The following is a 17,226-nucleotide window of genomic DNA, read 5'->3' on the forward strand; positions in this document are numbered from 1 at the left end:
TTTCAAAAGAAATGATACAAGCTTCAACGAACAAGATGATTCAGTGTCCCTAAAAGAGAGACTCTACACTGAACAATCCAAATCTCTTTGAGTTTTCCACAGGACTGATGAAGAGTGAAAATTATGGGTAAGTGGCCAAACATGCAGGTCCTCTTCTGTCCTCCTAACTGCAGACAGCTTAATCATCAAGCCTCAGTAAACAACATCAGCTAAATACAGCTCTCTCGCTCACACTCGCTCACTCTCACCCTACTTTTATTTACTCAGAATGACAGATTGAAAAGAGGAAAAAAGAACTGGGGCTTTGAAGATTTGCTTTGAGGAGGAATGTGGGATGTATATAGACACACAATATAAACATCAGCTGAGGTGTGTGTGTGTGTGTGTGTGTGCTGCGGAAAGAGAGAGAGATGTCTACTTTACTCTACCAAATTACCTCATGTCAGGGATTAGAAGATGATGGGCCAGGCGGATGATGGGAAAAGGAGAAACGGATAAGTTGAAGTTGGAAGAGTGCTGATAGACAGAGAAGAGCAGGAGAGTGAGAGAAGGGGGGAGTCTGTTGATTTCAGATGGGGGTGATGAATATGACAAAAAAAAGAAAAAGATATGTAGAAATGAGAGTTCAAAAATATTTTATAATATTAAAATATAATTCTTGGAATTCAAACTTTGAATAAATCCTATCATAAGACATCATCAAATCATTCAAATCATTGGTGTACAGTACATTGTTTCACGAAAATTAATAAATTAATACAACAAAATAAAATATGCATTGTGAAATATATCAAATGTTTTAAAGTAAAAAATAATAAATATTTACAACAAATTCATTATTTTTTTATATATATAAATTAAATAACATATCAAAATAAAATAAAATGCCTCCCCCAACACATTTTCACATCAAACATTGCAGTAAATGAGAAGATCAACCACATTATAGAAGCAAAATAGGATTTTGAGAAGTGAAGTGTAACACATTACCTCTGGGATCTGAACAGAATACGGCTGGTTGAGAAATGATGGTGCATTGTCATTTACATCTCCGATCTGAATGCTCACTTTATTCTTGACGACCTAAAAACCAATTAAATAAAAAAAAATGCATCAAATTAAATCAAATAACAAATAGAATTCTACAAATTTTACATTGCATTTCATAGATTAAAAAACTGAGTTAGTTTAAAGTCATTAAACCTATAAAAGAAAACTTAATCGAGCCAAACTTTAAAATAAGGTATTACACAACCATTAAAACATTTTGAGTCAGTGAAAGTCCGGTCCTGCTGAACAAGGCTGCATTTATTTGATCAAAAATATAGTAAAAACAGTAATATTCTGAAATACTATATAAAAAATAATAATTCTATGAATTCTATAAAAATAGATATTTTTAAATTATTATTCCTATAATGCAAAGCTAAATTTAGCTATTACGCAACGAGACATAATTAATCATTCTAATATGCTGATATGGTGCAGAAGGAACATTTCTTATTATTATTTTAGCTTTCTGGAATGTTTTGATATTCTTAATTTATTTGATTTGGGGGGGGTTCAAAAGAGCTGCATTTATTTTAAAACATTTTTGTAACAATTTTTTTAAAAAATATAAAATTGATATGAACAGCATGTTTTTTATGTTAATCTTTTTTAACATTTTAAATATCTCACTTCTGAAAAATCCAATGCCTTGCTGAATACAAGTATTAATTTCTTTATAAAGAAAAATAGTACAGGCCTCAAACTTTTGAACGGTAACGGAAAGTTAAAAAACACAGACCTTGGAGACAGATGGATGAGAGAAGTGGATAGATTGATGATCTGTAACTCACCCCTTGACTGTCACTGACTGAGAACTCCACCTCCATCTCTGACTTGGTCTGAAGACACAAAAACACAAACAGCAGCATTAAATCACTAGCGTCGGCTGGACAGTCATTCAATTCTTTTGCCAGTTGCTCATGGTTTTCCGCACCTCCCTGTCGAGCGGCTGTCTCAGCCACACAACCCCAGTGGTCTCCTGCACAGCGAAGTACCGCATGGCCTCTTCCCCGACCACACCGAAAATCAACGGCTCGCCGTCCGGGTCGATCGCCTGCAGCTGGGTAATGGATGTACCTGAACACACACAAACAAACACACACACACACACACACAATGAACAATATTTCAGACAACATTACACCTTAAATGGGTCATGAAAAGATTAATTTTCCTTGATCTTTTGACACAAAAGACTTGTTGCTCTTTGAAAGAACTTTATTGTATATAAGTCTTTCGGAGCTAAAAAAAAATAAATAAATAAATAAATAAAAAAAACATTTATTGCAACTACTGTATGCTACTATAAAACAAAACAGCTCATCACAAACTTTTGCAACATTCCAGACAAAACAGACTTTTTATATATGTATATATGTACTTTTGTCTTGTTTTAAAATAAGAAAAACACCCTTTAAACTTGAGAAGCAACAATATTTGCTAACTAGGTAATATAAGATATAGTTGTACAGCTGGATACAAATATTACAGGTGGATATGACATCATTAAGGGTAAATATGCTGGTAAATATGAAACAGATTTACACACATAAAGTAAGATTAACAGCCTAGCTTAGGTGTAAATATATCCAGCAGCACAGGAAGCCACAAAGGATGAGGCACATTTAAAGGTGAAGTGTGTAATTTGTCTGATACTTTTAAAATGTCCCAGTTTAAAATGCAGAGACAACTATAAGCTATTCGCAGGTTAGCAAGAGTGTGAACTTTTGTTGTTTTGTTTTTGTTTTTTTTGTTTTTTGATTTCTGCCGGCACCAGTGAAGTAAAATTAGGGCTGGATTATACAGCGTTTAAAATCTGATTAGATTTGGCATTCACTAAATATCTCTGGATCACAAGAAACAAACTTTAACCATACTTTCTGATATTAAATAAATTATATATAAATACATATATTTTAAATGTTACTTTATTTTTATTGCACTTATATTTATCATATAGTATACTTATAAACATGCATTATCTGCAAGTAATTTGTTTGGAAGGCAACAGAAGGCAAAATAATCACCCTACTTAGCATTCGGAAGAGTCATTAGCATTAGAAGCACACTATGTAGGCAGCTAAAACATAGACTGTGTGTTAATGAGAGTGTGTACATGTGTGTATATGTGAGTGTATGTTAAGTAGAAGCCAAGTCATTCCAAACACAAAAAAACCCACACCAGATGCATGAAAAATGAAAACAATATGCAATCTAGAATTGGCTCAAAAAATTAAACATGATTTCCTTAGGCTAAATGGAATTATAGTCTGTAGCTAAAAAATAATAATAATAATAATCTGTGCCTGTAATACATTACGGTTTTCTTTGAAATCTGTCAATGGTGACTGCACAAAATCTGACTTTCAGTAACTAGCATTAATTCCTAAGATCATTACGAACTTTAGAAACTTTTCAGAGAAAAATCGTATAATATATAAAAATAATATAAATATATACATATAAATAGTTTTTAAAATATATACTAGATGTGTGTGTTTCTATATATACTTAAAAAATATTCACAGTACAATTTTATTTTGGGTGCGATTAATCGTGATAACAGCATTAAAGGGGTCATATGATGCCATTTCAAGTTTTCATTGAAAGTTGGAGTGTTACAAGCTGTTAGTGAATAGATAAGATCCCTAAAGTTGCAGAGACTAAAGTTTAAAACCCAAATAGATATTCTTTATAAAAGTTAATACTTGTCCACACCCTCCTAAAACGGCTCATTTAAACTCACCCCCACATGTCGACATCACTGTGTGGGAAGATTTGCATAACACCACCCAAATGTTCACACCAAGAAAGAAGGTGTAACTTTTATTCTCGCTGTTGCTACCAGCAGCATGTCGTGGAGACACTGTTTCGTTGTGAAAATGAAACTGCTTTGTTTGGTCTTCCAAAAGAGGAAACCACTAGAAATCAGTGGATAAGTTGTATTTACAGCACTGTTCCAAAACAGTTCAACCCAAATATTAAGATGTGTGCAGCGCATTTTATGGAGAACCGTTCCCTGATCCTGGGAGAGAAGACTACAATGCCAGCTGTTCTGACTCACAGTCTGTAAGTATGATTTCATATTTAAAGGATTTGCTACTGATGATTCAAATACCAGCTCTGAGCAGTGTAGAGTAGCGCTTGTTGTTTGTTGTTTCTCCAATCACAAATGGAGACGTGGTTTTATGTTTACACGGCACGATGCAACTCAGCAGGTAAAAAGACAGTATAAGTCATTATAATTATGTCCCCACTAGATGCAACAATTGCTTTGTTTGTAATGGGTTTTCTTGTTTTTATCTCATCACGCTGGTATTCTGACCGGGACATGGCATCAAATTATGGCAAGAGGCGTAATATTGCTGTCTCACACTTTGGCAAATTACAACGCACTGAATAGCTGGCCAATCAGAGCAAACCTCGCCTTTTCAGAACGGAGCTTTGTAAAAACTTACGTGTTTCAGAAGGCGGGGTATAGAGAAGAAACAATAAATGGACAGTATGTGGAAAATAATGTGTTTTTTTTAACCTTAAAGGGGGGTGAAATGCTCGTTTTCACTCAATATCCTGTTAATCTTGAGTACCTGTAGAGTAGTACTGCATCCTTCATAACTCCAAAAAGTCTTTAGTTTTATTATATTCATAAGAGAAAGATAGTGTGTACCGATTTTTCCCGGAAAAACACGACCGGCTGGAGGCGTGACGTGTGGGCGGAGCTAAAGAATCACGAGCGCCAGTAGGCTTTTGCGTTGAGAGTGTTTGGAAGTGACATTACCGTGAGGAAAAAAAACATCATCCAAAACAAACCATGGCTAACAGTCAGATTCAGCCATTTATTTATGATCCAGAATCAGATCCCGAGGCTGAAACTGAACGAGAGCAACAGCAGCAACGACTTGCTCCGAGCGGGGCTCGAACCCGGGTCTCGGCATGGGAGGCGGACGCACTAACAAGGAGGCAGAGATATTTTAAGCAGTTTTGCTCACCGCCTGCGGCTCCAACACACGATCGTGACCCTTTTTCGTTGGGATTGCATCATCCTTAAGAAATAAACGATGTGCAAATCCGGCGTCAAACTGGGCCTTGTTTGTAAAACAAGCATCTTCGAAATGCAGGGAACAAACACAAACACTTGCACAACTCTGTTGATGCTCTGTAAAAATAAACTCCATCCACTGGTCCCTTAATGCTGTTTTTTTTTTTTTGTAATCTGTGCAGGGCTGTCTTGCCCTGGCAACCAAAAACACACTCCTTTTGTGACATTTTGCGATGCTCTCGCTCTGATCAGTGAATGCCTGTTGTGCTCTCAGTGCTCTGCTATACGGGAGCGCGCTCTTCCAGCAGAAGTGCCTCAGGACCCATATAAGGAAATTCCGCTCCATCTAACGTCACACAGAGCCAGACTCGAAAAAAACTTTCCGAAACTTGTGACAAACCGGAAGGAGTATTTTGGGAACAAAAATACTCCTTCAAACGTACAACTTAATTTTTGAAACTTTGTCCATGTTTAGCATGGGAATCCAACTCTTTAACAGTGTAAAAAACTCAGTATGCATGAAATAGCATTTCACCCCCCTCCCCCACCTTTAAACCACATAAACACATTTCATTTCACCAAATACACAAAATAATGTTCTTTTTAGCAACATCATATGACCCCCTTAATAATTATGAGATATATTTATGTATATAAAGTAAACTAAACAGCAAACTTTGTGCAAATCAGGGCATAACAATAGGCAAGTATAATAAACATGTAAAAAAAAAATACTATATACTTCACTTCAGGATTTAAATTGTAAAATTAACTTGTACATAAACTTGGACAAAATATCTCAAAAGAAAATAAATTCTTAAAAGATTGAAACAATGGAGGATGATTAAATAATGACAGAAAATAACTGCTCCTTTAAGAAATACTTCCTCTAGATATTTTAATCTGATGCAAAATTATTACCTTGAGATGTATTCATTTTAATATTTAATTCCTTCTTCGTCTCATTAATCAAAATCGAAACAAAATACCTCTATAAATGAGGGGTTTCACCTCTTTGTTCTCTCATTCCTCCTCTCAAACAGTCTCAATATCCCAAAAAACCTGCTACCATACAGCCAAAGTAACAAAGACATCCTCTGAGCTCATTATAGATCACACACATGGAGTCTGTGTGTGTCTAGTAACAGGTGTGTGTTTATGAAGACACCTGGCGAGGGGGTCCCTGACTCATTCCAGCTTTAGTTCTGCTGACGGACGCCAGACGCCTAATGCTGCAAATCCTACATTAATGAGAAAGACCAACAAACAGATCAGGCCCAATCCCTTCCACAGCCATAAACACACACACACAGACTCAAGATTCAGACTTGTGCATACAAAAGCCCTCGCATACATATGGTGCTAGCAACACTAAGGTCTTGGGTTCAGTTCACAGGGGCATGCACAGGTGCATGCTTTAAAAGCCACTTTGGATAAAAATGTCTGCCAAGTGCATAAATTGATGCATAAAATAAAGAAAATTCAATAGCAATCCATTCACACATATGATGTATCAAATAAAACTATACAAACAGCTCATTCATATCCAGACACATCCAGCAACTACAAAGGTCAATAAGTTAAACCACATGCGCATACACGTTTATTAATACACAATGCTGTGTGAAAGGGAGGTGAAACACCTCTAATTAATGGGAGGATTTATGAACTGCGCTCTCGGTTTATAATGAGATTTATGCAAATTCTGCTGCTTTCAGTGTGTTATAATTTGGTTGAAGACGGTGCAAATTAAGCGTTTTACATTGCACTCATAAATAATAAAGACTTCCCCCTCTCTTTTCTACTGTTTTAAGAGATGGAAGAATCCATCGTGTGTGGACAGGAGAGGGAATGCTGGGTAACAAATGGCTCTTCTGGGTTAGTGATGTGTGTCTGTGCACCAAGGGATTGTGGGATATGTTCAGAAGAAACTAAAAACAGTGTAAATGTCAATCTGCAATACAAACTGTGGCTCTGTTTCAAAACCTAATGAGCTGCCTTGCCAAATACTGGCATATTTCTAAGCTAACACCATGATAATCTAATGTGCACAAAAACAAGTTGTCGCAGTGCATGATGGGATTGTGTTATATGCAACAAACCCATTGTAGGCACAAAATATATAATACAAATAAATAGTTATTTTAAACTGCTTTAATAACTTTTTGGTTTTATGTGAATTATAGTAAATAAAACATTTTTTTTTTAAATTATATTCAATAAAATGATTAAACTGTACATGGTTACATATATAAAAAACATTTTTCGAATTTTTGAACAATTTACAATAAATGTATTGTTATTTATATTTGTAAAAAAAGAAAATTAATAAATCTATTTTTTAACATTTCTCAATTCGTCTTCCATGTTTAATGGATTTATTCACTGCAATGTATTAAGGAATTGTGTTGTCAAAATGCATTATGATATTGCGTTATCTGCAAATTATGTGTTGAATAAAATTCCTCAGAAGGTAATATAATCCCACGTCAGAGCATTTGGAACAGCTGTCCCGTCAGAACAACACTGATGTGTGTTGATACTGTATGTAACGAGTATGTGTGTACGTTTATATGCAAGTATGTGTAAAGCAGTGACACTCACGTTCTATCTGTTTCTCTCTGGCTCGGGCTGATAGATGACACTATTTAGGCCACAGTGAGCTCAGTATTATGCTCATGACTGATACACTGCACATTAACACACCACCCAGCCGGGAAGAACTGACAAGAGCAATGTGCCTGCGGGATCATCTATCTCTCTCTCTCTCTGTTGCAGTCACAGGCCCGTCTCAGCAAGTGTGTAAAATGTTTTATTTCAGAGAATGTAACTCATCTCGATGGCACAACACTGACCAGACAACACAAACAGAAAATCCCGGACAAAAAAATATTAAATCTGACTGCCACAGGTGATTAGAATGACACACAAACAGAAACATGAACATTTGTGAACAGCCTAAAGCTATGGATCGCCGGATTTCTATCATAGACATCCAAACCCCGTATTCTGAACACAAAATGCAAGATTTAAAGCAGAATGTGCAAGCTGCACTTCTCCTTAACACAAAACAAATACTGCCAATGCCTGGCAAGCTCCAAAACGGACAAAAAAAACCATGAAAATAGCAAATATGACTCATTAGCTATATTTTGAAACTTCTGATGCCACACGATAGCAGTGACATGAGATACGTCATTGAGTGATAATCTTTGTGGTTTTCAGAAGACTTGGAACAGAGTGCATGAGTCATATATGGGCTACTTGTGATACTGAATAACTATTTATAATCTAAAGCCTATATATATATATATATATATATATATATATATATATATATATATATATATATATATATATATATATATATATAAAGATTTCAGTAAATGCACTAAATTTGTGAAACAGTATTACAATTTTAAAAAATTAAATAAAAATGCTTTCTATTTTAATATATTTTAAAATATAATTTATTCCTGTGATGCAAAGCTGAATTTTCAACATCATTACTCCAGTCTTCAGTGTCACATGGTCCTCCAGAAATCATTCTAATATGTTGATTTGCTGCTCAATAATTATCGTTGCTCAATTATTAATATGGATCTTACTAGTCTAAAATTTTAAATATAAAAACATAATATTTTGCTGAAACATGACACATATTTTAGAATCCTAAAAAAAATCATATGGAAAAGTTACAAGAGCAAGATTTATTTGAAATATAAGTCTTTTGTAACATTGTAAATGTTTCATTTTTACTTTTGATGCATCTTTGCTTAATAAATAACACATTTAAATGATTTAGTTTTTTGAGGTTATCGCACTAACCTCAAACTTTTAAATAATGTATGTATTATGGTTTCCGCAAAAATGTTAAGTAGCAAAAACGTTTTCACACTGATAATAATAAGCAAAAAATCAGCATATTACAATGAGACAAAAATATAAAAAGAATCTTTTTCAAAAGAAAATCTAAATTTTTGAATGGTAGTGCCTATTCTATGCACTGAATGATTACCAGATTCATACTGTATATCAAGGTGTTTTATCTGGTTCTCCACTGCAGTATTACTGTACAATAATGCCTCTCTAAAACATTTAATAGTGAGTGCATACAGCACATGAATGAAATACACATTAATGGAAACTTCCAGATTCCAATGGAAGACGTATAGGTGGCTAGCATGTGAGCACGAAAGAAAGAAATAAACAGAAGGAGAATGAAAGATAGAGAGAGGGCGAGTATGAGATGTGATTGTGTAGAGATGCTGGCAGTCAAGTGTTTTATGTAGCTCCTGGTCTGTTGGAGAGGAGGCCGCTGGGGCCAGTAAATCAGCTCAGAGAGGGCATCCATCCCTGAGTAGATCAATATACTTTCAGCCCCTGTGACTACACAAAAGCTCCTCTGGGGGCCCACAGGGGCCTGGGGTCACCACTCCACCAGCACAACACCAACTTTATTACTATCATCTCAACTGTAATGTTGTACTGCAATACAGAGACATACGCACAAACAAACAAACACTAACACACACTTCAGAGAAACATTTGAGAACAATGAAAAGCAGCATCCTAAACCAGACCAGCAATGACTTATACAAGAGATCTCGCTAAAATCTCAGTCATTTTTCCAAGACGGTGATGACAATAATAGGAGAGCAAATGGAGATAACAAAGTATCTCAATACATTTTTAATTTATTTCAACTTATAAATAACTTATTTACACTTATTATTCCAAGAAGTAATTTTAGAAGAAACATCTGAGACAAAATGTATACAAGCAATAACATCAATAATTAATTAACATAAACAATTGGTTAATTATTCAGAGGCAATGTGAGAAAGGTTTAGGTCAGTTGACATTGTGTTACGCATCCAGTTGAGCAGTGTTACATTCAACACCACCAGGACACGTCACTGTTTAAAAAAAAACACACATTTTTAAAAACGAAAACTATTTTTAGCTTGACATCCAATCTTAAAATGTAACACTTGGTGTGATACATTGAAAAACTACAGTTTATGATGCAAGGATATCCATTTGACCCATTTATATTGAAAGGGTTAGTTCACCCAAAAAATCTAAATGTATCCTTATTTTACTCACCCACAAAGCATCCTAATTGTATATGACTTTCTTCTTTCAGATGAATCCAATCAGAGTTATATAATAAAAATTATCTCGGCACTTGCAAGAGTACGAATGGGAGTATGTGGGTGTTTTTGTTCAACAATCCAAAAATAAAGCGAACATGTCCATAATAAAACGTGCCTTCCGGTTGGTGAATAAAGGCCTCCTGTAGCAAAACATGCGATTTTGTAAAACAAATATTTAAAACATTATAAACACCTTTTTCTCACTACCTCTGACTGTCATACATGTAAGCCGTTCCAACGGATGATGTAGGAAATACAAGTCGCGCACGCACCATTGATCTGTGACGAACACAGGAAGCGCGGAGGAGAGACAACGAAACTAAACGCCAGTCATGATTTAAAAGAACAAAATGAGTATTTGTAATGAAAATGTTGGAGGATTTCGACATAAGCCAGGAAGGAAACTTTGCTTCCTTTGCTCCTGAAAACAAACTCGCGAGACTAGCATATCTCAGAGGCGCGCACTGCGCATACATCCTACACGGTCCGCCCAGAACGGCTTGCTCATATAACAGTCAGCGGAAGTGAGAAAATGGTGTATATAATGTTTTAAATATGGATATTTGTCTCACAAAAACGAATGGATTTACTACAGTAGGCCTTTATTTACCCCCAGCAGCCATGTGAGGCACATTTTATTACAGATGTGCGTGCTTTATTTGACTACTTTTGGACTGTTGAACAAAAACACCCACCTACTCATGTTCTAATGCTAGCAAGAGCCAGGATCATTTTAATTTAACTCTGATTGGATTGGTCTGAAAGAAGAAAGTCATATACTTTGCTTTGAGGGTGAATAAAACATGGGCTAATTTTCATTTTTGGGTGAACTAAACCTTTAACATCTTCCAACACTTAGCTCATTAAAGAATACAGTTAAAACTTTACATTTTAACAACGTGATATTAAATATTGGAATACCTAAGGTTAATTTAAATTTCAGAAGAATTTGTCATTGGCAGTTTATGTTAACCAATGAATTAACTAATGTTAAAAATGAAGCCCTGATGTAAAGTGTGATAAAAAAAAAAAAAAATCTAAACCTTTTTTAAACTATATCTATGGCACGTTGTAGTCCAGATTAATACTTAAGTATTTGGCACTGTGATGAACATCATAGCAAATACACAAATTTAAAATTATTTAAATATGTTCCAGAAAGTAGTACAGCTGGTTTATTTGCGGTGTTTCAAGGGCAAGGACTGCATTTTCTGCAGTTTAGCGCCATCTGCTGTCAGAGACTGAATGTGCTTTCATTCAGCTCCTCCCTCATGTGCTCCTCCATGTGCTTCTGTTACATGCTTGTTTACATCAGAGTACACAGAGTCTTTCAAACAGCATGCAGCGGTGTTGTGCATTTTGACCAGTTGATGTTAATAGTGTAAAATGCATTACAAATTCAGAATAATTTTTAGCATAATTATTTGCGGTATTTAGAAGTGCCCACGATAACAAATATCGTCCATATTCATTACCGTGATATATCGCATTACTGAATACCGGAACAACTCTAGTGACAATAAAGACATGTTTAAAGTAACAAAATTAAAATGAATCTTTGAACTTTATATTCATCAATGAATCCACTTTTTTTTTTTTATAATATATATTAGAATGATTTCTGAAGGATCATGTGACACTGAAGACTGGAGTAATGATGCTGAAAATTCAGCTTTGCATCACAGGAATAAACTACATTGCAAAATAGATTTAAATAGAAAACTATAGATAATAAAAATAATATAAATAAAGAATAATAATAATAATAAAGAAATATAAATATTGCTTTGCTTCTGACAACTGATAAAAAAAAAACTCAGGGCCAGTGAAAATGTCGACAGAGCACTGAAAAAAAAAAAAAAAAAAAAAACTCAACCAAGGAAAGAAACCCTCATTGTTAATCTATTATATTATTGCCCAGTAAGACAGAGACATGAAGAGCACAGTTAAAGCGGAAAGCGCTCTATTACGTTATCTCATTGTCACTTAGTCCCACGTACAATCACGCAGATATCATCAGTCTTTGCCCCGTCGAAAGCATCGTCTTGCACGCTGGCGATAAACCGCACATGTTCCACGACTGCAACTCTGATACATGATTCACAGCCTCGAATTCATTACCCATTGTGTTAATGGCGGGTGTTTCATTAATAGGGCTGAACTGTAAATCAAAGAGGCTGTTAATTGGCTTTGTGTCATAATCTCCGTCTAAAGCTGTTCTTCATCCATGTGCCCGTAATGTCTTAACGCCTGAGTTTCCTCTCCACTAATGAGCATAGGCACTGAAGCACAGGAGCCCTAATTTGTTTATGGGCTATTGAAAAAGGTTAGTCCCCCCCCAGAGCATGAGTTATGGTACCCTCCCTAATGTGTTCAGGGAGGAGGTAAATACCATGAGCCACATTTGCAGGGGAGAAAAGATGTAAGTAGCATAAATGATTAATTTGAATGGAGCTGGTTTCAGTGTTGAATGCAGGCGATGTTAGGTCTCTCTCGGGGTGATCCGTGCAAATCTGTTTCTGCTCATGTTTTATGTGAGTGTATTTCCATGCATAATTTGACCTGCAATCCCGAGTTTATCCCGTTAGATAGACCCCTGAGGAGTCAACATAATCTAATCGGACCAAACCCCCTTCAGTGACTCGCTGTGCCCCAACCATAAATGACTTTAAATGTCAGAGTGAGTCTGATCCCTGTGAGGGTCCATTCACATCAGGAGTTTCACACACACACACACACACACACACACACACACACACACACACACACACACACTCAACTGTTCTGTTCCTCAACTTAGTGAGCTGCCTTTGTCCACACCCTCTACAAAGGCAGCAACTGCACAGGGAACACTAATACTAACACAAAGTGTACAGGAGATCCTATTTAAAACTGATCTGACATCAGTGTGTTGCTAAACTAACACTATTAGTCATATAACAACCCCAAAAATTGGGTAAAACTATTATTTTAATAAAATAATCTGTATGTATACATATACACAAAGTTAAAAAATTTTGGGGAAGGTTTCAAGAGTTTAAGTCTCTGATCCTCAAAATAATATTGTGAAATATCATTACAAATTATTATTATTATTAGTGATGCTGAATTTTCAGCAGCCATTACTCCAGTTATTCTGATATGCTTATTTGGTGCTCAATAAACATTTATTAATAATTCATATGTGCTTAATAATTTTGTGGAAGCTGTGATATTGTTTCATTGATTGAACAATTTTTTAAAATATAAATCTTGTGTAGCATTCTCAGTTTATTAATCAATTCAATGCATTCTTTCTTAGTAAATCTTTTTTTTTTGTGACCCCAAAAATTTTAACGATTAAACATAACAACAATATAGTCTAAATATATATCAAAAGGTAAATATTTAATTAAATTAAATTAAATTAAATTAAATTAAATTAAATTAAATTAATGCATTTAGCAGACGCTTTTATCCAAAGCGACTTCAGGCTATCAATTTTTACCTATCAAAAATAAATATAAATGAATATAAATAAAATAAAATATAAATGAATTAAATATCAATGAATTGAACTTTATAAATTCACATAATGGCAATACATGTCATTTCAAACAATACTAGGTAGTTTTTTTACTTAGTGAATGATGGAAAAAAGACTGAAGGGTTTATCGGACTTACAGATAAATACAGCTAGAAATCTGCACTTAAATTATATAGAACTTACTATATTTAATTCATTTCAGCTCAGCTCACAAGAACACTCAATTTTCCTGAATGCCACCACTTGCTAAATTGATCTGAATTGTATGTAATTCTTCTACCTTGAATTTCTATTCAAATTCCAATTTCACTTCCTGTGAGGCATGGCCAATTCAATTCAAATCCACACATTAATGAATTAAAAGCTAATTCTTCAGTTCAGAACTTTGCCAGACCCTGCTGTCTGTACATCATGGTATAAATGGTAAAGCAGAATCATTATTGGCAGAAACATTTCTATACGGACATACCTTCCAGCCCTAGTCAGCACATTTACATACAGAGAGCCTGTGTGTGTGTGTGTGTGTGTGTGTGTGTGTGTGTGTGTGTGTGTGTGTGTGTGTGTGTGTGTGTGTGTGTGTGTGTGTGTGTGTGTGTGTTCCAAAAGGCACATTCGGGCACATCCAGACAGCTCATTTCCATGGATAAAGCTCCAGAGAGCACACTGGGTCAGTCCCTCAGGAGAGCTATCAAACACTACTGATAAAGACTGTGTCAAATCACACCAGTACAAAACCAGAACACTGTATTCATGACAGCACAGGGTAAAGTGCTAATTATAATCATCCAGAAACAATGCTAAAACAAAAGCTCCACAATGAAAAATTTTAAAACAGCTTTCGCTTGCTGTCAGCAACAGAAGTGGGGACTCTGCTTGAGCTCTAAATTTTGCCTTCCGGATCCAATTAATTTTAGGAAGTAAATGAAGTGGTGAAGGGATTTTGGCAAATATTCATTTGGAAATCTATTCACACGAATAGCAACATGACAAAGCAAACTGCTACTGAAAATTTGTCCCAAAATTATTCAAGTGCAACACACATTTCCACCAGTCTCTTAAAAGTTCACAAACCTGAACAAAAGAACTGGCAAGAAAATTAAAAGTAAACCTTGCTGTAAAAATAAATGAATAAACACATGAATTAATAAATTCTGCAAAAATATATTTTTTGTTACACACATAGTAAATATTAATATAAATATTGACATATTTATATTAAATTATAAGTTATTAGCTAGAACAAATTTTAAAAATAACATATTAAATGTTTACTTGGTATCAAACAATGCATGAAACCAGTCAGTGACTCCGTTGACGTGCACCAATAATGTGATTATTTACAATAACCAGAGTTCACTTAAAGTGACAGTTCACTCAAAATTGAAACATACCCCATGATTTACTCACTCTCCAGCCATCCAATATCAATATCATCTCCAGCCATATCAAAAAATGTCCTGGCTCTTTCAAGCTTTATAATGGCAGTTAATGGGAGTCGAGATTTTTAAGCCCATAAAAGTGCATCCATCCATAATGAAAAGTAATCCACACATCTCCTGGGGATATTTAAAACTTTATAAACCACTATGTCAAGCTTTTCGCTCACCCTACGCCTACATCCTACATTATTACTGGCACTAAAATCTGTATATGCAACATACTGTATTTTACTACAGTTATGGTTGCCATTATTATGAGTTTAATTGCATCAATTTGAAGTGTTGTGTTTAAATGAGGGACAGTTTAATTGCAATACTGCCTAAATCCCATTATAATTGCATGTAAATGTAGTTAATGTTACACAAATATGCACAAGATATTAGCTTTATTGAATTAATACACGTCATAAAAGTTTCTCTCCTACACTTTCTCTCTCTGTCTGGTTTGAGTATTGAGCATTAATATCAGGGTTGATGGCACAACAACAGACTGATGGAGGTCTGAGTCCAGCTCTAAGTGACTCGTGTGTTTTAACACACACACATACACACACAGACCTTGGGCCAGTGTGTATTAATCCAGCTGATTTATGGTTAAATCTGTCACGCTTCAGGAGAGTGTACCCTTTACCTCCATCACCTTAAGGTTCAACAATACACAAGCATGCACAAGCACACTCATGCCGCACATGCTCTCTCACGCTGCTCAAGCATCACATGATATATCCAGTAACATACATGATGCATTTATTCCCATATTAGACAACACCTTTGGCTTACTATTGCTAAAATAAATGTACATTCATGCTGCATTATGTTTGTTATTATTCTATCGTAAAAACTAACTTGTGTAATTCATACTGCACAAAAACTAGACATATCTTTGCATATTGTGGTTGAACCTCCTTCATTGTTCTATGTCATTAATTATTAATAATATCCTGTGCATTTCAAACATGATCACACCTGATGATTGATAATGCTTCATGATAAAACCAAGCCATACCACAATGATGATGAATTTGCTTCCCTTATGAGCATTACATGCAATATAAAATAATAATAATACTCTCTCTTTAAGATAATAATAATAATCTCTGTAACTGTATAATTAGTTTGTATTTTTCATAAATAAATGTTTTTCTATTTGCGCAATTTAATTTTAGATGAAATATTGTTTATGCATTTATATATTTATTTATTCATTTAGTAAATAAATAAATATCTGTTTATTTTCCTTTTTGTGATAACTTCTGTATAATTTTATTTATTTATTTATTTACATACACAGTACATATACAATATAAAGATAAATTTTTTTAGCTTCCTATATATTCCTTTCTTTTTCTCTCTATACTGTAACTTGCTGTTTCAAATAAATAAATGTGTTTTATTTCCTTTTTGTGATATCTTTTGAATAAATTATAATTATATATATATATATATATATGTTTTTTATTTTTTTTACAATTGAATTTTATTTATATATATATATATATATATATATACATACAATTTGTTTTGTATAATTTATTTCCACAGTTGCACTATTGAAAGATAAGGAATGTAGAGGAAGGAAAAATCATATTTTCTCCGTATGGTGGATGTCTTTTAAATAAATCCATAAATACTTAAATAGATGAATAAATAAATATTTTAAATAAAATAAATTACAAAATGGTGGGAATTAGACCTAGATCCAGACCTAGCTGGAAACATAGCTGTAGTGAAAAACACAAGATGCACAATCAGGTGCTTGACCCCGTCAACGACTGAACTTGAAACCATAAAATCAGGCCTCTTCATGCTTTCCCTGGATGATCCAGCAGGGTGTTGTGGCCTCTTGCCATCAGGATGAGGTAAGACTACGGTAGACAATGACTGGTCATGACCGGATAGTGTTCTAGAGTCTAATCTGTCCATTCCAGGAATGAGTTTGTGACACAATGTGTGTGCCGAAGATAATGGATAAATAATTAATAAAATAAACACCATGGCAAGGACACACACACA

At 34.6% G+C, this 17,226-nt stretch overlaps 1 protein-coding gene across 1 annotated transcript in view; it reads right to left on the bottom strand.

Moving 5' to 3' along the window:
* cdh23 (cadherin-related 23) overlaps positions 1-17,226 on the bottom strand; it is a 200,694-nt gene that overhangs the window by 161,399 nt on the left and 22,069 nt on the right. The window contains exons 3-5 of the mRNA XM_026257924.1: positions 1,985-2,127; positions 1,842-1,889; positions 991-1,083 (exon numbers count right to left, since the gene is read on the bottom strand). Coding sequence (XP_026113709.1) covers positions 991-1,083; positions 1,842-1,889; positions 1,985-2,127 — 284 coding nt within the window. The remainder of the gene's footprint in view (positions 1-990; positions 1,084-1,841; positions 1,890-1,984; positions 2,128-17,226) is intronic.

Source organism: Carassius auratus, unplaced genomic scaffold (genome assembly GCF_003368295.1).
Source record: "Carassius auratus strain Wakin unplaced genomic scaffold, ASM336829v1 scaf_tig00214573, whole genome shotgun sequence".
Classification (NCBI taxonomy): Eukaryota; Metazoa; Chordata; class Actinopteri; order Cypriniformes; family Cyprinidae; genus Carassius; species Carassius auratus.